This window comes from Salmo trutta, chromosome 28, assembly GCF_901001165.1.
Source record: "Salmo trutta chromosome 28, fSalTru1.1, whole genome shotgun sequence".
Lineage (NCBI taxonomy): Eukaryota > Metazoa > Chordata > Actinopteri > Salmoniformes > Salmonidae > Salmo > Salmo trutta.
This window is the reverse complement of record NC_042984.1, coordinates 44,852,867-44,876,278: the sequence shown is the minus strand read 5'-3', so window position 1 is coordinate 44,876,278 and position 23,412 is coordinate 44,852,867. Positions and strand designations below refer to the sequence as shown.

Here is a 23,412-nt window from a genome sequence, read left to right as displayed (position 1 = left end):
TGAGAGTCTAGACCCTGTGACTCCAGTCTAAAAGCAGGCCCTGAGGCAGTAGCCCACCTGTCTATCAATGCAGGCCCCTCACCTATCAGGTTGAACAGATGTACACTCTCATACAGCTTGGCTCTCTGCTATTACTGACCCAGTACCCTTAAATGGCCTCCTTATCTCCTTGGACAGTAAAGTTATTATATTATATTCCTCACTGTGGATATGAGAGAAGTGGGAGAAGAAGAATTGGCTAGAGTACATCAGCTTAGGAATGCATGGCCGCTGTCAAAATACAATGAAACCTTCTTTCACCTTACAGTATATAACAAACACACTGAATAACAACAAGGCCTGAATAATTTATCTGAATCGCCCTCAGTTGAGCTTCCCTATCTAACCATGACAAGCAGCCATTCTTCCTGGTCAGTAATATAGCATCAGGTACTCAAATATTCCTTGAGATATCAACAGATGGAAAGAGAGAACCATCTAGAAAACAAAATAATGGATTTAGCGGTCAGGAGATCTCACTGACGCACACTGGAAGTTCAGAGGGCTGGATGGGAAGATGCTAGATCAGTTATGTCACGTCCTGACCAGTGAAAAATGGGCATTTGCCATAGTAGTTGGTCAGGGCGTGGCAGGGGGGTTGTTTTGTGTGTTTGTTGGTTTCTAGTTTTCATTTTCTATGTTTCGTTTTCCAGGTTTGGCCGAGTAATAATACTAAGTATGGTTTCCAATCAGAGGCAGGTGTCTTTCGTTGTCTCTGATTAGAAGCCATACTTAGGCAGCCTGTTTTCCTTTTGTGGGTGGTTGTTTTCCGCATAGTCTGTGTACCTTACGGAACTGTTGGCTGTCGTTTGTTTTTTCTTGTGTTACTCATTAAAAGTAAAGAATGAGTACTCAACACGCTGCGCCTTGGTCTTATCCTTTCGACGCCTGTGACAAGTTAACACAGTATACAGTACAGTATCACTCTGGATTGTCTGTAAAGGCAATGATAACGGTCATTGGAGTTTATATGATGCCATAACTTGTTTGATGTTGGCTATGCACTTTATTTTAAATCACCACAAAATCCTAGGGAGAAACATACAGGTATTGAATCAGACAATAACAACAGAATTCTGCCGTTATAGTTCCACAAGCACAGTCAAATACAGACACACGCTTAGATTAAATCTTAGAGAGCCTGGAGGAGAAAGTTATAGTCAGGCCATAAGGTCTCAGAAGACCCCAACCTGCTGTGCATAATCCACTCATCCATTATGCAAATAAGGCATTTTAATTGTATCTTATCAGCATTCAGCCAGTACAGCTGTTGCAATGTGTCATTACATGCATATGGATTCTAAAATATCACCTTTTTACACGTCAGCTGAAAATACAGTGCATTCGGAAAGTATTCAGACCCCTCTGGAGCAGGTTTTCATCAAGGACCTCTCTGTTCTTTGCTCCGTTCATCTTTGTCTCAATCCTGACTAGTCTCCCAGTCCCTGCCGCTGAAAAACATCCCCAAAGCATGATGTTGCCATCACCATGCTTCACCATGCTTCACCATAAGGATGGTGCCAGGTTTCCTGCAGAAGTGACGCTTGGCATTCAGGCCAAAGAGTTAAATCCTGGTTTCAGTAGACCAGATAATCTTGTTTCTCATGGTCTGAAAGTCTTTAGGTGCCTTTTGGCAAACTCCAAGCGGGCTGTCATGGGCCTTTTACTGAGGAGTGGCTTCCATCTGGCCACTCTACCATAAAGGCCTGGTTGGTGGAGTGCTGCAGAGAGGGTTGTCCTTCTGGAAGGTTCTCCCATCTCCACAGAGGAACTCTGGAGCTCTGTCAGAGTGACCATCGGGTTCTTGGTCACCTCCCTGATTGCTCAGTTTGGCCAGGCGGCCAGCTCTGGAAAGAGTCTTGGTGGTTCCAAACTTCTTCCATTTAAGAATGATGGAGACCACTGTGTTCTTGGGGACCTTCAATTCTGCAGACATTGGTACCCTTCCCCAGATCTGTGCCTCGACACAATCCTGTCTCGAAGCTCTATGGACAATTCCTTCGACCTCATGGCTTGGTTTTTGCTCTGACATACACTGTCAACTGTGGGGCCTAAATCATGTCCAATTAATTGAAGTTACCACAGGTGGACTCCAATCAAGTTGTAGAAACATCTCAAGGATGATAAATGGAAACAGGATGCACCTGAGCTCAATTTCGAGTCTCAAAGCAAAGGGTCTGAATACTTCTGTTTTATTTTTGGGGTATCGTGTGTGAATATTGATAAAGAAAAAGTTTTATTTAATACATTTTAGAATAAGGCTGTAACGTAACAAAATATGGAAAAAGTCAAGGGGTCTGAATACTTTCTGAATGCACTGTAGATATGATTTATTACAGACCAAATTGGTATATTATTGTATACAATTTTGAATTATTTCAAGCTTCGCCATATAATGTATGTTAAGTATGTATATAAAACAATATGAGGTATACATTGAAGCAACGGTTTTGGTTGATTAGGCTTGATTAGTACTGATTAGAATATTGAGAAACAATAATCACGTGGTATTACTGCTCACGTTCAGCAGTTTAATACTGTCTGACACAAAGCTGCAGTTGGATGGTAAACAAACAACAATTAGAACTGTGTTCTTGCCAGCATCTACGTCCCCATTTCCCAACACAGTAAAACAAATAACCCCTATACTGGTCAGGACGTGATACCTTATACCAAAGATTAAAGAATTATGATGGTTCACTGGTTTGAGAAAACTAACAGACAGATCAGAATACATTGTGCACTAATGAAACAATCAACCAACAGAAAGATGGAGAAATACAGTAGCCAATCGCATGGCTTCAAACTAAAGGGCACTTGTGCTAGCGGAAGGCAACATTTGTGTTTGTCGCTCAGAATCTTATCATTTCTTCCATTGGCAACACACATAGTTCATTGCACTAAGAAGAACATCACTTCCAAGAATTCTCTTATTTTGGGTGTCACTTTCAAGATGCTCCTCCTTCACTGTAAAAACCCAATCGTAAAGGTACAGTCATTCTGAAAAGAACTTTGTCTCTCATGGCTAACTACCAGGAAGTTTGAAAAGACAGGCCGAGTGGGCGGGGAGCTTTTGACTGACAGCTCTTTGAAATGTCAAGCAACTTGGATGCAGTGAGCAGTTTTGGAATAAAATCGTCTCAAGCTAATTTGGTGATACACAAAGCAGCTCAAACAATATTGAAATTGCATCAATGAAATACATTTTTATTATACATCTCCCATTTGACATGTCTTATGATGCGGTTCACAGCACCGCTGACAGATGTGTTGGGGTCCTGTGTGGCTCAGTTGGTAGAGCATGGTGTTTGCAACGCCAGGGTTGTGGGTACAATTCCCACGGGGGACCAGTACAGAGAAAAAAAATGTATGAAATGTATGCATTCACTACTGTAAGTCGCTCTGGATAAGAGCATCTGCTAAATGACTAAAATGTAAAAAATGTGTTGCGTCTTAGTTTTGAATGACCCTTCCCCCTCTTTTGTTCCATGCTGGCTGAAGACCAGGCTAGCCAGTAACTAGCTAACACCAGACAAAGATGAAAGCGGAAACATAAGTATCTTTGCCATAGATGAATAGGGTAAACTTTTAATTATATTTGCTGACCCCCTGCAGTCAAATTTTGGCACCAGTAGAATAGCTTTCTAGCTATATAAACCACAGCCCTCTGCAAACACGCCTTCTCAGATGTTGGTTACACATTGGTATGTATTTAAAATAGCTAAAAGACTACATTATTACCATTGGTGTATTAAAATGAGAGTTAAGGCGATGCCACCTTGGCCCCTTAATAATGAATCCAAGTGTTTGACATGGGGAAGGGGACCAGTAACTTTACAATCAAACTTTATCAATGTAGAAGCAGCAGTAATTTATCATACTTGGTCATCATTCTTTGATCTGGTTTCCTTCAAAATATTATCCAATTTCATGAGGAAGATGATTGTGACTGTTCATGACCTTCAAGTAAAAGCGTTACTTTGAGCGGACTGACACATCACTTCCCAATACTGGTTGACTAAGTCCCCCAATCTGGCTACTCTCATCAGTCTGATTCCAGGCTGTACAGAACGCAGGGAGCTGCAGAGGGGCATGCAGAGTGTGAAGGTGTACTGTAACATGAATTATATAACAGGGATGTAGTCAACATAAAGTACAGTATTTGGGATGTGCATATTGCAAAAGCTCTAAGGATGTAGATCATTCTGTTTTGTGGATGAAATGAGGACAGATAGCACTGTATCTTGTCATGAGCTCAGTGTGCAGGCATGGAGCTCACTGAAATGTATCTCTGTGAGCGGCATTCCACAGCAGCTGCAGTCTTTTCTAGGTTTTTAACCACTTCTGTGCAGGCCAGAGTATAGGCATTCATGATGAGTACATACAGTGGGGTTTGGTTGGGCAAATGATGCAACCATTAAAGCAGCTATTACTCTAAACGAATGCATAATGCAGGGAAATATGTGTGGTCTGTCCACGGGAATGGAGAGAAGCATAGAGACAGTCAGTCATTACCTCCATGAATCAAGTGAGAGTAGGTTCTCTCCAGTGGGCTGTTATGGAGGTGGCACATTTCTCATCTCTCTGTGAGAGAAAGCGAGAGAGTGAGAGAAGCGTGTGTGTGTGTGTGTGTGTGTGTGTGTGTGTGTGTGTGTGTGTGTGTGTGTGTGTGTGTGTGTGTGTGTGTGTGTGTGAGCAGACAGACAGGGCAAGGCCGACTGAGGCAGACTCCCTGTGGGTTAACACCTGTTTCTGCAGTACAGGAGACAGCACAGACCTCTCCATCCATCTCCCAGACACAACCCCACTGAGGACAACACTGCTGCTCTACGAGGAATATAGATGGGACAGTCAGACAATGGTATTATTAGTCAATTCGCACTGAACTTGTCCTTTGATTTAGGGGCTTTGGAAAGTTTGATGAGGACGAGGTGGGAGGAGCGTACATTTCTCTTCACTACTGGCTTACATTTCTCTGCTGTGGAAGATCTGTGTGTAAGGGCAATTCCAGCATTATGGGCCTTACATTTGCATGCAAAATCCCAACTTTAATGTCTCACAGAATGAACAAACAAAATATAAATGGAAGTTTGGAGGGGTGTGTCTATAGTACCCCTTGGGGGATTGTATACCCTAGAAAGCGGACGTCTAAATACTGGCATGTTGGAGAAATAAAGCAAATAAAAAGCGTTATGGATATTACATGAAATGGACAAGCTTTTAGGCCAGACTGAATATATTAGCAAAGGTCTGTGAGTTTGTAAGGCTTAGGTCAAAATAGGGCAGACTACCCTGCCATTCAGGTCCTCTATATCAGGTCCGGAAAATCGTTAAAGACTCCAGCCACCCAAACCATTGACTGTTCTCTCTGCGATCACACGGCAAGCGGTACCGGTGCATCAAATCTGACACCAACAGGCTCCTGAACAGCTTCTATCCACTAGCCATAAGACCAGTAAATAGCTAACAAAATGGCTACACGGACTGAGTTGACACTTGTAGTTTATTTTTATTTTTGAACTCTCTATGCTCACTCACAGGACTCTACATTTACATTTTAGTCTTTTAGCAGACGCTCTTATCCAGAGCAACTTAACTTAGAATTGGTTAAGCTAGGCTACAACCCCCATTAACATGGACAGGTTCCACTTGAAATATCCAAAAACTTTAGTTTGATAAAGACCAAACAGATGTTGTGGCTGTAATTCATCACCAAGCAGTGTTCAATGTGGAGTTGTTAATCTATTTAGAAAATTCTAAAGAATCGACAGAATAAACTAAATCGAACGTCTGTATTGGGAAAAGAAGACAGATTTAGGTTTGTAATCCTGAAAAAGTTGTCTTTCAACTCACCAAATTGAGCCCCATTTCAAATTATTCTCTTTGAGAATAACTTTTCCAGATGCGAGATGCGCATCACTGTGCACTTGCTGTCACGTCCTGACCAGTATAGGGGTTATTTGTTATTGTAGTTTGGTCAGGACGTGGCAGGGGGTGTTGAGCTGAATATCAGGAGTGAGTCAAAGAACTATGCTTCCCAGAGTGCACCAGCAGCAGCAAACCGGCTGCTTGTCACCTGATCAATCATTTTCACTGATTTGGAGCACCTGTGAAGGCATGGTGGGCGTCAGTCATTCAGAAGAACAAACTTCAGAGGGAAATCTCCAAGTTCACTCACAGGTTCAGTCCAAAGACGCCAATGGTAAAAGGCGGTTAATGGTTAATTCATCTTAGTTATTTAGAATGTTATTTAAATGTTTAAACTAATTTAAGTTCATTAAAATGTTTAATTAAGATGGTAACTTTTTGTTCTGTCTTTAAAGGTTTACAAACTAATTTACTGGCTAATTTACTGGCTAAATGACTGGACAGACCAATCAACTGAAGGTAAACTAAAAATAAAAAAGATTGAGTTGGAAAATTGAGTTGTCCCTGTGTCCTTTGGATGGTGAACAAGAGGAGGACTTGACAGGGGGTGTTTGTTTTATGTGGTTCAGGGTGTGTTTTGTGTATGTGTTTAGGTAGAGGGGTATTTGATTTATTAGTCCGGGGTTTGTTAGTCATTGTTCTATGTTAAGTATATTTCTATGTTTTATCTAGTCTTTTGTATTTCTATGTTTAGTTTATTGGGGTTGGACCTTCAATTGGAGGCAGCTGGTTATTGTTGCCTCTGATTGAGGGTCCTATAATTAGGAGTTTGTTTTTCATGGGTTTTTGTGGGAGATTGTTCTTGGTTAGCTGTTTTGCCTGACAAGACTGTCAAGTTTGTTTTGTTTTGTATATGTTTGTGTTTCCCTTCTTCACCATAATAAAAGATGAGTGTACATTTTCCCGCTGCGTCTTGGTCTCTACCCTACGTGACACTTGCAACTTTTTTCATTTGATTAAAATATTCTGTTATATTTTATTAATTTGTTACATAATGTTTTTTTACTATAAAATAGGTGTCACTTGTGCCTCTCATTTATCACATTTCTGTACCTTATGGATTATTATCGTAACAAATGCACCGATGTGGTCAAATTACATATAGCCAGTTAAGATATGTTGTATGAATTAACAACGGAAATACCATTTTAAAAAACTAGAACAATTATTTAATTATTAGGCCTACTATCACAATTGTCACATCTTTTCCTCATTCTATGCTTAACAAGCAGTTCCTTCATTCCACCAATTGTCACGTGTGTACGGCTGGGCATAAATTTATGCACACTCTCAAGCAAATGTACATTTTACGTAGTTTGTGCCTACGCATTTTTTTTTTACCTTTATTTTATCAGGTAAGTTGACTGAGAACACATTCTCATTTACAGCAACGACCTGCGGAATAGTTACAAGGGGGAGGATGAATGAGCCAATTGTAAGCTGGGGATGATTGTGACCATGATGGTATAAAGGCTAGATTGGGAATTTAGCCAGGACACCAGGGTTAATACCCCTCTTACGATAAGTGCCATGGGATCTTTAGTGACCACAGAGAGTCCGGACATCCATTTAACATCCCATCCAAAAGAAGGCACCCTACACAGGGCAATGTCCCCAATCACTACCTTGGAGATATTTTTTTATACCAGAGGAAAGGGTGCCTCCTACACCTCTTCCAGCAGCATCTGGTCTCCCCTCCAGGACTAACCCTGCTTAGCTTCAGAAGCAAGCCAGCAGTGGGATTAAGGGTGGTATGCTGATGGCTGTTATTGATAAATGAGGCCGCTGGATTGTACAATATTTGCACATTATTCTTTTTAAAATGCTTCAAGCTCTGTCAAGCTGGTTGTTGATCATTGCTAGACAGTCATTTTCAAGTTTTGCCATAGATTTTCAAGCCGATTTCAGTCAAAACTGTAATTAGGCCGCTCAGGAACATTCACTGTCATCTTGGTAAGCAGCTTCAGTGTATATTTGGCCTTGTGTTTTAGGTTATTGTCCTTGCTGAAAGGTGAATTTGGCTCCTATGCCTGTTGGAAATCAGACTGAACCAGATTTTATTTTAGGATTTTGCCTGTGCCTAGATCTATTCTGTTTCTTTTTATCAACAAAATAAACTCCCTTGCCGATGACAAGCATAACAAATAACATGCAGCCACCACCATGCTTGGAAATATGAAGAGTGGTACTCAGTGATGTGTTGTGTTGGATTTGCCCCAAACACAACGCTTTGTATTCAGGACATAAAGTTAATTTCTTTACCACATTTTTTTCAGTTATACTTTAGTGCCTTATTGCAAACAGATGCATGTTTGCAATATTTTATTCTGTACAGGGTTCCTTCTTTTCACGCTGTCATTTAGGTTAGTATTGTTGTGTAACTACACTGTTGTTGATCCAATGTTTTCTCCTATCAAAGCCAACTCTGTAACTGTTCTAAAGTCACCATTGGCCTCATGTTGAAATCCCTGAGTGGTTGCCTACCTCTCCGGCAACTGAGTTAGGAAGGATACATGTATCTTTGTCATGACTGGCTGTATTGATACACCATCCAAAGTGTAATTAATAACTTCACCATGCTGACAGCCAGGCATCCTGGGAGAGAGAGGAGGGACACATGGCTGATGAAAAAGGAATCACCCACCAAGAGTATAGGTCACTGTCAACCCAGAGTTCATTTCAGCAACAAAAATGGTGACAAAAATATTTGGCAAACACATCTATTTTTCAGTGGCAATTGACTAAATAGACCCAGACTAAATCGAGGCAAAATTATCCCTGTAACTAAAGTCTGACTATTAAATGGAATGGACAAGAGTTTTTTGAGAGAATGAGAGCTTTTCAGTGAAAAGCACAAATAATATTAGCAGCACAGATGCAGTGCGCAGTTCTGTTCAGCAGCGGGAAAGACACGCCACAACCGGTACACACAGCCTAGCCTACATCAGCTGGTGGGCTGCAGAGGAGCAGCGATGAGCGTGGGCAGACAGGCAGGCTCCACTCCGGCTCCGACTCCGCTTACACATATCACGCAGGCAACTCTCTTGCTTGCTACTCCGTAGCTAACTATTCACCCCCAGCCTTCTAGTTAGATACCCTTTGCCTGGTTAAGAAACACAAGCTTCTTTATAAAATTAAAAACAATAGCAGCATTAACTTTAATAGTAAAACAACAGTTTAGATGTTTTTCTCTCCCTTGAGTAAAGAAAGGTTTTTGAATTTGTAGTCTCGTACATTCCCTATTGCATTCATAGCCAGGTTCTGTAGCCAACGTACTAGCCAAGTCTCCCTCTTTTCCTCAGAGAAAACGGCTTGATTCTAGCCATTACTGTTCAATAGATATGACCCATAATACCGGCACAACATTTTTTTTCTCTCTATCCTGCATTGCCGGGCCACATTTTACATTCATAAAGCACATACCAGGTGTTCTAAAAATAGGATACTTGTAGACCGTACCGTTAACCATTTGTTTAGGCTACACCTTCTTCAGTCATGTTACCTCATTAGCTAGCTATACCTAACAACCTGGGGTGCGTTCAGCAGGACACAATGGTTTGGAACGTTCAGATAAGTGCTATGTAGAACAAACTTGCCTCTGACACGTTGAATAAGGAATAACATTGGCTTTATTCATTTACTTTCTATCTGCAACGTTCAAAAACTTTTTGCAACTGAACGTGGCCCTGGTAGCCTATATGCAAACATTTGATGACACAAAAAGAAAAGAAAATGGATAGCAAACAATTGAAAGACTAAATCCCTCTTGCCACTACCCAATGACTGGGTAAATAACTTCATTTTGAGTTAATGTGGACCCAGTGACTCAGACTTGAGCACTTGGACCAGGACTCGAAGCACGGGGACTTGGATTTCAGCCATAGGGACGTGTGACTAGACTTGTGACCTGACCATTGGCGACTCAGACTTGGACTTGAGCTCAGGGTCTTGGGACTTGATTAGAACTCAAGTTTTAGTGACTAAACTATATCACTGGGCGAAACCGTCATTAGCTCCCATTCAGTTATTAACAACCTGTTCTACCTTGGACATCAATGTGGCTGCGGCGTCTGTAGAACGTTGATAACAATGACAATGTGACGGAGGTGCAACCCATACTACACTGAAAAAAAATCTAAACGCAACATGTAAAGTGTTGGTCCCATGTTTCATGAGCTGAAATAAAATATCCCAAAAATGTTCCACATGCACAAAATTCTTATTTCTCTCAAATTATGTGCACGGTTCTGTTTACATCCCTGTTAGGGAGCATTTCTTATTTGCCAAGATAACCCTACACCTGACAGGTGTGGCACTTCAAGAAACTGAAAAAACAGCATGATAATTACACAGGTGCACCTTATGCTGGGGACAATAACAGACCTCTCTAAAATGTACCATTTTGTCACACAACACAATGCCACAGATTTCTGACATTTTGAGGGAGCGTGCAATTGTTGCCAGATAGTTGAATGTATATTTCACTACCATAAGCTACCAATGTCGTTTTATAGAATTTGACAGTATGTCCAACCGGCCTCACAACCGCAGACCACGGCATTGTGTGGGCGAGTGGTTTGCTGATGTCAACGTTGTGAACAGAGTGACCCATGGTGGCGGTGGGATTGCATTTTATCTATGGCAATTTGAATGCACTGAGATACTGTGACGGGATCCTGATGCCCATTGTCGTGCCATTCATCCACCGCAAGGATTTGTACAAAATTCCTGCAAGCTGAAAATGTAATTATCCCGCCATTATCAAGATCTTTGCTAGGAGTCAGGATCAATTGACTGTCCTTAGTAACAGGTAACATTACTACAAACAAGTTGAGTATTTCGATCCTGCATGAGCTATATAGCAACTTGACAAACAGTCATAAAGCCTGGTTTTGCTATGTAAAGCATTTTGTTAGGCTACTATTGTCAAGTGCTTGCTGTTAGTGAGTGAAATAGTGAGACAAGGCACAAGACAACAATGATGAAAGCCTCTCACCTGGGAGTTGACTATGACTGACAGACAGTAGATAAGACCATATAGGCAGGTCAAAGTCCTCATATCCACTGTTCAGTGTGAGATGACAGAACAACACAGTGAATCACTGTCATGTGCCTGAGGGTATGAATAGGAATATTGTGAAATTCCATAAACACCAGTGAGTTTCTAGGGCCACAGTTTAAGTTATATGAAGGCATTATAACCAAAACTGTCATGTGAAATGAATGACACTGCAATAAAAAGTAGAGTGTCACTGTTTTTTTTCTCTAGTTTAAATTAGGTTACAGCAGGACATTTCAATGTAAAACGCCGCATGAGCACTAACATGTGAAGTTCATAGGAGCACATCAAATTGTCACGTCCTCAACAGTATAAGGGGTTATTTGTTATTGTAATTTGGTCAGGACGTGGCAGGGGTGTGTTTGTTTTGTGTTGTCGGGGTTTTTGGGTAGTGTTCTATGATTTGTATTTCTATGTTCTATTTTCTAGTTTTTCTATTTCTATGTCTAATTTATTGTTTTGACCTTCAATTGGAGGCAGCTGTTCCTCGTTGCCTCTAATTGAAGGTCCTATTTAGTAGGGGTGTTTTTCATGGGGGTTTTGTGGGTAGTTGTTTCTTGTTTAGCTGTGAGCCTGACAAGACTGTTTTCGTCGTTCTTTTTGTTCAGAAACTTATAATCCCTTAAAAAAGTGGTTTCTGGACCATTTTTCGATTTTCTTTCGATGTTTATGTCAATTACACTTGTATAAGAGCTGTATGAACATGCTTATGACGTTTTTTATTGACGTCGTTTTTTGGGTTGCTTTTGCTTGTGCACAAGGCATATGTTTTGTGCATTTTGAATACGATTTCATAGGAAAAAAGTGAAAAAAAAATGCATTTCTTTTGCAAAATGACATGTCCAATGCATTTTTTTGTCAATTATGAAAGTATTGAATGTGCCAAATCACAGCAAATATCCAATAGATGGCTAGAGCTCTCCGCAGTGAATTTTCATATTGCAAATGTAACACAATTCAAGTCCCAAGAGTCAAATTTTGAAAAAATGACATATTTTTGGAAAACTTTTCAACCCCTTAAAAAGTGGTTTCTGGACCGTTTTTCGAAATCTTTTCGATTTTTATGTCAATTACACAAGTATAAGAGCTGTATGGACATACTTTTGACATATTTTATTGACATAATTTTTTGGGTTGTTTTTGCTTGTGCATAAGGCATATGTTTTGTGCATTTGGAATATGATTTCATAGGAAGTTAAAAGTGACATATTTGCTTGTGCATAAGGCATATGTTTTGTGGATTTGGAATATGATTTCATAGGAAGTCAAAAGTGACATATTTGCTTGTGCATAAGGCATATGATTTGTGCATTTGGAATATAATTTCATAGGAAGTCAAAAGTGACATCTTTTTTTCTTTTTTTGCCAAATGCCATTAGAAATGTGCAAATGAAATGTGAAATTCTTTTTTTGTCAATAATACATGTATGAAAGTATTGAATGTGCCAAATCAGGATATTTGTCCGTTTGCCATGTACGATCATAGGAAGTCAGTTTCCAAACACAAAAGTCAGTGAACCATGGTCCAAATGGCATTTATACTGCCCAAATGATATATAGCCCTATGTTAAGCCATGAATCAACGCAGATGGTCTACTTGTCATGTATGATGAGGGAGAAGTGGGACTGCTTTTAACATTTTTAATGAATTTGACATGCTCAGAATGCATAATTGACGGGATGGCCGTGCAGTGACTGTGGTTCCTCTCCATCGCTCGTTGTGTTGATTTCATCATGTCAACTTTGGTGATATTTTTTGCTGTTGAATCATATTGCAAATGCGCGTTACATTTGCAATATTGCACATTACGTTTGCAATATGATTCAATGGGCATTTAGCATCACGAATTTAGGCATGCTCAAAAATACTGCAGAAATGCATAATTGACTGTCCCGATGAACTGGGGATGGCCGTGCAGTGACTGTGGTTCCTCTCCATCGCTCGTTGTGTTGATTTCATCATGTCAACTTTGGTGATATTTTTTGCTGTTGAATCATATTGCAAATGCACGTTACATTTGCAATATTGCGAGTTACGTTTGCATTATGATTCATCATGTCAACTTTGGTGATATTTTTTGCTGTTTAATCATATTGCAAATGCACTTTACATTTGCAATATTGCGAGTTACGTTTGCATTATGATTCATCATGTCAACTTTGGTGATATTTTTTGCTGTTAAATCATATTGCAAATGCACGTTACGTTTGCAATATTGCGTGTTACGTTTGCAATATGATTCAATGGGCATTTAGCATCACGAATTTAGGCATGCTCAAAAATACTGCAGAAATGCATAATTGACTGTCCAGATGATCTCGGTATGGCCGGACAGTGACTATGGTTCCTCTCCATGGCTTGATGGTGACATGAGAGAAGTGGGACTGTCATTTTTTTGAGTTTTTTTGAAAAATGTCCAAAATGACTAGGGGCGCCCAATACTGGATGGGCACTGATGGAAGGGGCTCCCTACCCAACCGTGGACCCCTTGTACCCCCCTAAAGGCATTTAAAACCCTTCTAAAAATTAATCCTGGTAACCCATTTCGGGTCACCATGTGCACGGATGCGCATTTGCAATATGATTCAATGGGCCTTAACATCACGAATTTGGCATGCTCAAAAACACTGCAGAAATGCATAATCGACTGTCCCAATGAATTGGGGATGGCCGTGTAGTGAATGTGGTTCCTCTCCATGGCTTGATGGTGACATGAGAGAAGTGGGACTGTCATTTTTTAGGGATTTTTTTTAAAAATGTCCAAAATGACTAGGGGCGCCCCATACTGGATGGGCACTGATGAAAGGTGCTCCCTACCCAACCGTGGACCCCTTGGACCCCCCTAAAGGCATTTAAAACCATTCTAAAAAATTAATCCTGGTAACCCATTTCGGGTCACCATGTGCACGGATGCGCATTTGCAATATGTTTCAATGGATCTCAACATCACGAATATGGCATGCTCAAAAACACTGCAGAAATGCAAAATTGACTGTCCCGATGAACTGGGGATGGCCGTGCAGTGACTGTGGTTCCTCTCCATGGCTTGATGGTGACATGAGAGAAGTTGGACTGTAGTTTTTTAGCGATTTTTTTGAAAAATTTCCAAAATGACTAGGGGCGCCCCATACTGGATGGGCACTGATGGAAGGTGCTCCCTACCCAACCGTGGACCCCTTGCACCCCCCTAAAGGCATTTAAAACCCTTCTAAAAAATTAATCCTGGTAACCCATTTCGGGTCACCATGTGCACGGATGCGCATTTGCAATATGTTTCAATGGATCTCAACATCACGAATTTGGCATGCTCAAAAACACAGCAGAAATGCAAAATTGACTGTCCCGATGAACTGGGGATGGCCGTGCAGTGACTGTGGTTCCTCTCCATCGCTCGTTGTGTTGATTTCATCATGTCAACTTTGGTGATATTTTTTGCTGTTGAATCATATTGCAAATGCGCGTTACGTTTGCAATATTGCGCGTTACGTTTGTAATATGATTCAATGGGCATTTAGCATCACGAATTTAGGCATGCTCAAAAATACTGCAGAAATGCATAATTGACTGTCCCGATGAACTGGGGATGGCCGTGCAGTGACTGTGGTTCCTCTCCATCGCTCGTTGTGTTGATTTCATCATGTCAACTTTGGTGATATTTTTTGCTGTTGAATCATATTGCAAATGCACGTTACATTTGCAATATTGCGAGTTACGTTTGCATTATGATTCATCATGTCAACTTTGGTGATATTTTTTGCTGTTTAATCATATTGCAAATGCACTTTACATTTGCAATATTGCGAGTTACGTTTGCATTATGATTCATCATGTCAACTTTGGTGATATTTTTTGCTGTTAAATCATATTGCAAATGCACGTTACGTTTGCAATATTGCGTGTTACGTTTGCAATATGATTCAATGGGCATTTAGCATCACGAATTTAGGCATGCTCAAAAATACTGCAGAAATGCATAATTGACTGTCCAGATGATCTCGGTATGGCCGGACAGTGACTATGGTTCCTCTCCATGGCTTGATGGTGACATGAGAGAAGTGGGACTGTCATTTTTTTGAGTTTTTTTGAAAAATTTCCAAAATGACTAGGGGCGCCCCATACTGGATGGGCACTGATGGAAGGTGCTCCCTACCCAACGGTGGACCCCTTGCACCCCCCTAAAGGCATTTAAAACCCTTCTAAAAATTAATCCCAGTAACCCATTTCGGGTCACCATGTGCACGGATGCGCATTTGCAATATGATTCAATGGGCCTTAACATCACGAATTTGGCATGCTCAAAAACACTGCAGAAATGCATAATCGACTGTCCCGATGAATTGTGGATGGCCGTGTAGTGAATGTGGTTCCTCTCCATGGCTTGATGGTGACATGAGAGAAGTGGGACTGTCATTTTTTAGCGATTTTTTTGAAAAATGTCCAAAATGACTAGGGGCGCCCCATACTGGATGGGCACTGATGGAAGGTGCTCCCTACCCAACCGTGGACCCCTTGCACCCCCCTAAAGGCATTTAAAACCCTTCTAAAAAATTAATCCTGGTAACCCATTTCGGGTCACCATGTGCACGGATGCGCATTTGCAATATGTTTCAATGGATCTCAACATCACGAATTTGGCATGCTCAAAAACACCGCAGAAATGCAAAATTGACTGTCCCGATGAATTGGGGATGGCCGCGCAGTGACTGTGGTTCCTCTCTATCGCTCATTGTGTTGATTTCATCATGTCAACTTTGGTGATATTTTTTGCTGTTAAATCATATTGCAAATGCGCGTTACGTTTGCAATATTGAGCGTTACGTTTGCAATATGATTCATCATGTCAACTTTGGTGATATTTATTGCTGTTGAATCATATTGCAAATGCACGTTACATTTGCAATATTGCGAGTTACGTTTGCATTATGATTCATCATGTCAACTTTGGCGATATTTTTTGCTGTTAAGCACCTCACTGTGTCACTCCGTCCTTGCTGTGTGTGTGTGTGAGAGAGCTTTTCTTTGACATCTGATGGGATAAATGACTGATTTACAGTTCATGAGGGTTGCCTAGTCACACATATGAAGTTGTGGAAAGATCTGACCTTTTTAACCCTTCAAAACAGCCCCTATGACACCATTTTAAGGCACTTCTGGATGACACAGGAATCTGAACGTTAGGCTCTTATAGAATATTGAGTTTTAAGTCTTTATGTTAAGAACTGACTTATTTACAGAGGGTTGAACAAGTGTGTGTTGTTTCAGAAAATCACAGAAATCTCACAGAGCTCCGAAACCCTCCTTAACGGACTCATCTGAACACGCTGCAACTGGATATGTAACTTTTTTGAAAAAAAAAACCTATTGTTGAATATCACCAATGTGCCATTGTACAATTTCTCTGAAATGAACATTGGTAAATGCATGGTTCCTTTTCTCCTGATACCGTAGGCTCATGTAGTTTGATGTGAAGCGGTCAAATCAGCACTCTATTTTCCTGTTTGACTTTCAATCCCAGAAAAATAGCCTTAACTCGAAAAGCGTCGAGACCTCGACTCCATCCTATTCGGGCCAACTGTCCATTATGCCAAACCCACGCTGACCGAGTTTCATCTCCGAATTCTTTTCCGTTTAGGAGAAAAAGCCGCGTCGTGATCGGTGATATACGTTATGTTTGCAATATGATTCCGTTCGCCCTCCCGTGGAATAATCCGGGACTGCAAAGAAATGACCAAAATGTGAAAATTTTATTAAACGGAAGGTCCGAGAGACTCCGTTTGATGACTTCCTGGAAGATCCGGCCCCTGTGAGCGGCCCGACGCCGTCCACAGATTTATCAGACGTCTAGTAAGGGAGCATACATTTGCAATATGCACTTTCTCACTAACCACACAGCTGGCGCACAAGAGTTCCCTTCATGTATGTTATGGGACCACAACAACATTTACATTTTAGTCATTTAGCAGATGCTCTTATCCAGAGCAACTTACAGTAGTGAATGCATACATTTCATACATTTCATTGTACTGCCCCCCCATGGGAATCAAACCCACAACCCTGGCGTTGCACACACCATGCTGGCGTTGCAAACACCATGCTCTACCAACTGAGCCACAGGGAAGGCCTGCGTGTGACAGCTATTCTCTTACACTAAACTGCTCTCTCTTCCACTGACTAAATGAGACACAGTTAAATTGGTATGAGAATAAAAGAGCAAACTGTGAGATGTAAGATATTGTATATACCTTTTGGTTAAGGCAAGTTGAAACATTTCAGACTTTTTAATCTTGGAGGAGTTGGGGTAGAGCATAACTTGGAGAATATGGGGGGTGGTTGTGTGTAGTGACTGTACTACACTAATTTATCCAGACAGTTTGCGTGGCCTAATCTCTGACTCTAGGTGATTTTAGCTCTATTTGCCAGGCCAGCAACTGACAAACAAAAGCTGGATAACTGTCACAGCGGCTTTATGTCAAGCAGTGACCCTGTGCTGCTGAAAACAAGATTACCAAAGTGTCACATTCCTCTCACTTTTAACATGGCTGACTGTACTGTTTCAGTTGTTCCATGGTTATAACAATCACTCATGTCACTTGTCAGTAACAAAATCATTCTCCTCTGGGCCCTTTCTCTCCTTTGACTAAACAGTGTGTGTGTGTGTGTGTGTGTGTGTGTGTGTGTGTGTGTGTGTGTGTGTGTGTGTGTGTGTGTGTGTGTGTGTGTGTGTGTGTGTGTGTGTGTGTGTGTGTGTGTGTGTGTGTGTGTGTGTGAATATAAGAGAAAGAGAGAGAGAAGGGGGGGTTGTTCAGGGCAAGGTCACCATCCCACCATTTCCCAGTTTTTCATTGAATAATTGATCAACAAAAGTTGTGTGCACATACTTTAGAACAGATTGGAACACCTACCTTGTCGGACAGTTTTCAACCTGAGGGGACCTTTGCAACTCTTCATTAGAGTCCAGATGTCATAGAGGGGTAATCCAGACACCGAGAGACCTTCAACTTCCAGCAGTAACTCCCCCTCTAACATTTGTCCGTTTTTATGAACCAACACATCCTCTCTGACTTCCCCGATGTAGGGAAACTCTCTGTTCTCCGCGCCACCGCGCAGCTCCACATTCAATACCCCGTGAGCGTCCCGAATCATCGCGCACTCAGTAATTTTGGTGATCCAGTGGTTTTTCTTCTGGATTACTTTTGACATGATAATAAGGACCAAACCTGTTAGTACCACAGGAGGACTCAAAAAACAGGTGACACATAACACATAGTCACTTTCGAAACCCAGAAAACTTTCGGTTGTTTGAACTTGATTTCAGATGGGATCATTTTCGCTCTTATTTTAAACCATAATGTTCCTCTGGCGCAGCTGTCCGGTCTACACATTAGGATCAAATACTCGGATGTTGTTGTTGTTGGCTTCTCATATTCTTTAATAGCCTAACATGCACGCTACCTGATCCCAGGAGTCGATCTAATCCAAACTCCGATTGCCTGCTTTACTTTCACTAATGTCAAGACCCCGCATTTGTTTAATCTCCAGCCACAGTAGCCTATTTTGACCCTTAATCCCATTAATTTATTCAAGAATACCCTCTCATAAATAGTTACTTTTACCTGTCCTGTGAGTCGAAAAAGCTGTTCACACAGACCGCTGCGCCTTTAAGCAGGTAACATGACAGTTCATCCTATATTGTTCCTGCGATCGTGCTCTGGTGATAGTAAAGGGAATGCATGCATCCTGCCTGTCTCCCACAGGAGCGCACTGGATAAGGGAAATCCTCCTTACTACACCTATTATTACAGGGTCCTAATGCTCGACTCTCTATTTATCCACACACATGTCTGCCTTGTAAACAGGATTACAGCCATCCACAGTGGGTTTAAAGGACCAGTGCAGTCAAAAACGTGTTTTATGTTTTATATTTACGCTGATTATACAAAACATTAAGAACACCTCTATCCATGACATAGACTGACCTAGTGATTCCAGGTGAAAGCTATGAACCCGTATTGATGTCACTTGTTAAATCCACTTCAATCAGTGTAGATGAAAGGGGGAGACTTTGAGACAATTGAGACTTGGATGGTGTATGTGTTTCATTCAGAGGGTGAATGGGCAAGATTTAAGTGTCAGGTGCAGCGGTTTGTGTCAAGAACTGCAACGCTTCTGGGGTTTTCACACTCAACAGTTTCCTGTGTGTATCAAGAATGGTCCACCACCCAAAGTACATCCAGCCAACATGACACAAATGTGGGAAGCCTTGGAGTTAACATGGGAACACTTTCGACATATTGTAGAGTCCATGCCCTGATGAATTGAGGCTGTTCTGAGGGCAACTCAATATTAGGAAGGTGTTCCTAATGTTTGCTATTTTCAGTCTATATCCACACTATGAGGTTGGAATAGTACTTTGGAAATTATGATAAAGCCCTTTTAATGTAAGAGTTTAAATTTCAGCTTGTTTTGGTGGGATGAAGTTTTGGCCTGCCTGGTGACATCACCAGGCGGTAAATTAGTTAATAGACCAATAAGAAAGAGTTCCAAACCACTGAACCAATAACAGCTAGTTTAAGTTTTTCCCCTCCCCACTCAGAACACTCCCATACAGTCATAGCAAAAGTCTTCCTTGAGAAATTGCTCTTTGCTAAGAAGTTATTTTTGTTCATTTTTGACCATTTTAATTGAAAACACTCACAGTAAAGTACTTAAAAATGCACTCTCGAACATTTGTATAATTTCAGCCACTAGTGTTGAAAGCGGTGCTCACGAGCCTAAACAGGTCCCTGTTTTTTGTTTACAATGTCATCTATTTGTGTATTATGTTATCCATTTTGTGTGATATGATAATTTGAAGAATTTTGCAATTTGTATGATATCATAGGATTTCGTGTCATATGTTATGAATCCAGTTTATGATTTATTGTGCTTAAGATCCTGGAATGCATCTGCAATTGTTATGATATTGAGAGAAAAACATATGCCTTGGACCTTTAATCCCCCTAAGGACCTTTACTCTTTATTCATAAATAATGTCACGGGACTGAAAAGACACGGCCATTACTGCACAGTGCCTCTATCTATACACAAGTCTAATGCACTGTGAAACTAAAATGTAGGAATTTTTCAAATGAATGCTTGCAAGCTCATGTAATTTTAAAGCGGGCCTAGGCTACTCCTGCTGTGTCTCTTCATAAACCCTCTGGAGTTATAAAGTCATCTATTTTTACATCAGTTTGGTCTACTTTGAACTCCTCACAGGTTCAAAATAAGGATGAGGTAGAAGTTCTCTCATGGGGGACACCAGTACGTGGTGCTGACACAGATCCTCTCTATGTCACATGGTAGGCGCAGGCTGCCAGGTAGGATGCAGTACAAGAGTGTATTTGTATTGATTTAGTATGGATCCCCACTCTTCCTGGGGTCCAGCAAAATTAAGGCAGTTTATACAATTTTAAAACATTACAATACATTCACAGATTTCACAACACACTGTGTGCCCTCAGGCCCTTACTCCACCACTACCACATATCTACTGTACTAAATCCATGTGTATGTATAGTGTGTGTATGTGTGTGTGTGTGTGTGTGTGTATGCATGTGTCTGTGCCAATGTTTGTGTTGCTTCACAGTCCCTGCTGTTCCATAAGGTGTTTTTTAATCTGTTTTTTAAATGTAATTCTACTGCTTGCATCAGTTACTTGATGTGGAATAGAGTTCCATTTAGTCATGGCTCTATGTAGTACCGTGTGCCTTCCATAGTCTGTTCTGGACTTGGGGACTGTGAAGAGACCTCTGGTGGCATGTCTTGTGGGGTATGCATGGGTGTCCAAGTTGTGTGCTAGTAGTTTAGACAGACAGCTCGGTGCATTCAACATGTCAATACCTCTCATAAATAAAAGTAGTGATGAAGTCAATATATCCTCCACTTTGAGCCAGGAGAGATTGACATGCATATTATTAATATTAGCTCTCTGTTTACATCCAAGGGCCAGCTGTGCTGCCCTGTTCTGAGCCAATTGCAATTTTCCTAAGTCCTTTTTTGTGGCACCTAACCACACGACTGAACAGTAGTCAAGGTGCGACAAAACTAGGGCCTGTAGGACCTGCCTTGTTGATAGTGTTGTTAAGAAGGCAGAGCATCACTTTATTATAGACATCTTAGCTACTACTGCATCTATATGTTTTGACCATGACAGTTTACAATCTAGTGTTACTCCAAGCAGTTTAGTCATCTCAACTTGCTAAATTTCCACATTATTTACTACAATATTTAGTTGAGATTTAGGGTTTAGTGAGTATTTTGTTCCAAATACAATGCTTTTAGTTTTAGAAATATTTAGGGCTAACTTATTCCTTGCCACCTACTCTGAAACTAACTGCAGCTCTTTGTTGAGTGTTGCAGTCATTTCAGTTGCTGTAGTAGCTGGTGTGTATAGTGTTGAGTCATACATGTACATAGAAACTCTTGCTTTACTTAAAGTCAGTGGCATGTCGTTAGTAAAAATTTTAAAAAGCAAGGGGCCTAAACAGCTACCCTGGGGAATTCCTGATTCTAACTGGATTATATTTGATACGCTTCCATTAAAGAACACTCTCTGTGTTCTGTTAGACAAGTAACTCTTTATCCACATTATAGCAGGGGTGTAAAGCCATAACATATATGTTTTTCCAGCAGCAGACTACGATCAATAATGTCAAAAGCTGCACTGAAGTCTAATAAGACAGCCCCCACAATCATTTTATCATCAATTTCTCTCAGCCAATAGTCAGTAATTTGTGTGAGTGCTGTGCTTGTTGAGTGTCCTTCCCTATAAGCATGCTGAAAATCTGTTGTCAATTTGTTTACTGTAAAATAGCATTGTATCTGGTCAAACACCATTTTTTACAGAAGTTTACAAAGTGTTGGTAACAGTCTGATTGGTCAGCAATTTGAGCCAGTAAAGGGGGCTTTACTATTCTTGGCTATTGGAATGCCTTTAGCTTCCCTCCAGCCCTGGAGCACTCGCTCTCTAGTAGGCTTAAATTGAAGATGTGGCAAATAGGAGTGGCAATATTGTCTGCTATTATCCTCAATAATTTTCCATCTAGATTGTCAGACCCCGGTGGCTTGTCATTGCTGATAGACAACAATAATTTTTTCACCTCTTCCACACCGACTTTATGGAATTCAAAAGTACAATTCTTGTCTTTCATAATTTGGTCCGTTATACTTGTTGTGCAGTGTCAGCATTTGTTGCTGGATTGCCATCCCTAAGTTTGTTTATCTTGCCAATGAAGAAGCCAATGAAAAAGTTTGCAATATCAGTGGGCTTTGTAATGAATTAGCCATCTGATTCAATGAATGTGTAGTGAACACGAGGGGAGACAGAGAGCTGGTTTCAAGCGCAGGGCGCAAAGGACCACAGGAGGTAGCAGGTAGCTGGGTCCAGGGGACGGCAGAAGGTCATACACAGGGGGTCCAAAATCGCAACAGTACAGGCAGGGAAAAGGCTAGTAACGTAGTCATTAGGCGTCGTTAGGCGTCGTTAGTGAGGCAGGCAAAAACTATCATACACGGGAGGACTAAATCACTGGGAAAAACAGAGCTCTGAAAGACGTGTCACAGAACGAATACCTCACAGTGATGGGGTGCAAAGAACTGAACTAAATAGTGTGTGATAATGACATACAGGTGTGTGTGAACAGGTGATTAGAATTCAGGTGATTGGGATCTGGAGAGAGAGCAGCATTCAGGGGATCTAGGTGTTTGAGAGTGTGAGCTGGAAAGTGGGCTTGAAAGTGAGCTGCGTTCAGGGGATCTATGTGTTTTAGGGTGTGAGTTGGAAGCAGATGTTACAGAATGAAGGAGCTGAGTTAGCTTTTTTCCAAAAATGTAATTTAAGGTGCCCCAAAGCTTTTTACTATCATTCTTTATATATATTTTTTTTCATAGTGTAGTTTATATTTATTTAGTTTAGTCACATTTCTAAATTTGCAGTACGTTTGCCAATGAGTTGGGCTGCCAGACTTAATTGCCATACCTTTTGCCTCATCCCTCTCAACAATTTTCCAATTACTCATCAATCCAAGGGGATTTAACAGTTTTTACAGTAGTTTTCTTAATGGGTGCGTGCTTATTAGTAACTGGAATAAGTAGTTTCATAAATGTGTCAAGTGCAGTGTCTGGTTGCTCCTCATTAAACACCACAGATCAGCAAATATTCTTTACATCATCAACATATTAATCACTACAAAACTTCTTGTATGACCTCTTATACACTATATTCCAGCCTTTGGAACATTGATTTTCCTAGGTATGGCTATTATATTGTGATCACTACATCCTATGGATCTGGATACTGCTTTAAAGCAAATTTCTGCAGCATTTGTCACAATCTTCTTCGTCA

At 40.9% G+C, this 23,412-nt stretch overlaps 1 protein-coding gene across 1 annotated transcript in view; it reads right to left on the bottom strand.

The window, feature by feature from the left end:
- Positions 1-18,793, bottom strand: part of LOC115166327 (membrane-associated guanylate kinase, WW and PDZ domain-containing protein 1) — a 193,975-nt gene extending 175,182 nt beyond the window's left edge. Inside the window, exon 1 of the mRNA XM_029720235.1 lies at positions 17,930-18,793. Within this exon, the coding sequence (XP_029576095.1) occupies positions 17,930-18,227 (298 nt within the window). The 5' untranslated portion in view covers positions 18,228-18,793. The remainder of the gene's footprint in view (positions 1-17,929) is intronic.
- Positions 18,794-23,412: the final 4,619 nt, after the last annotated feature.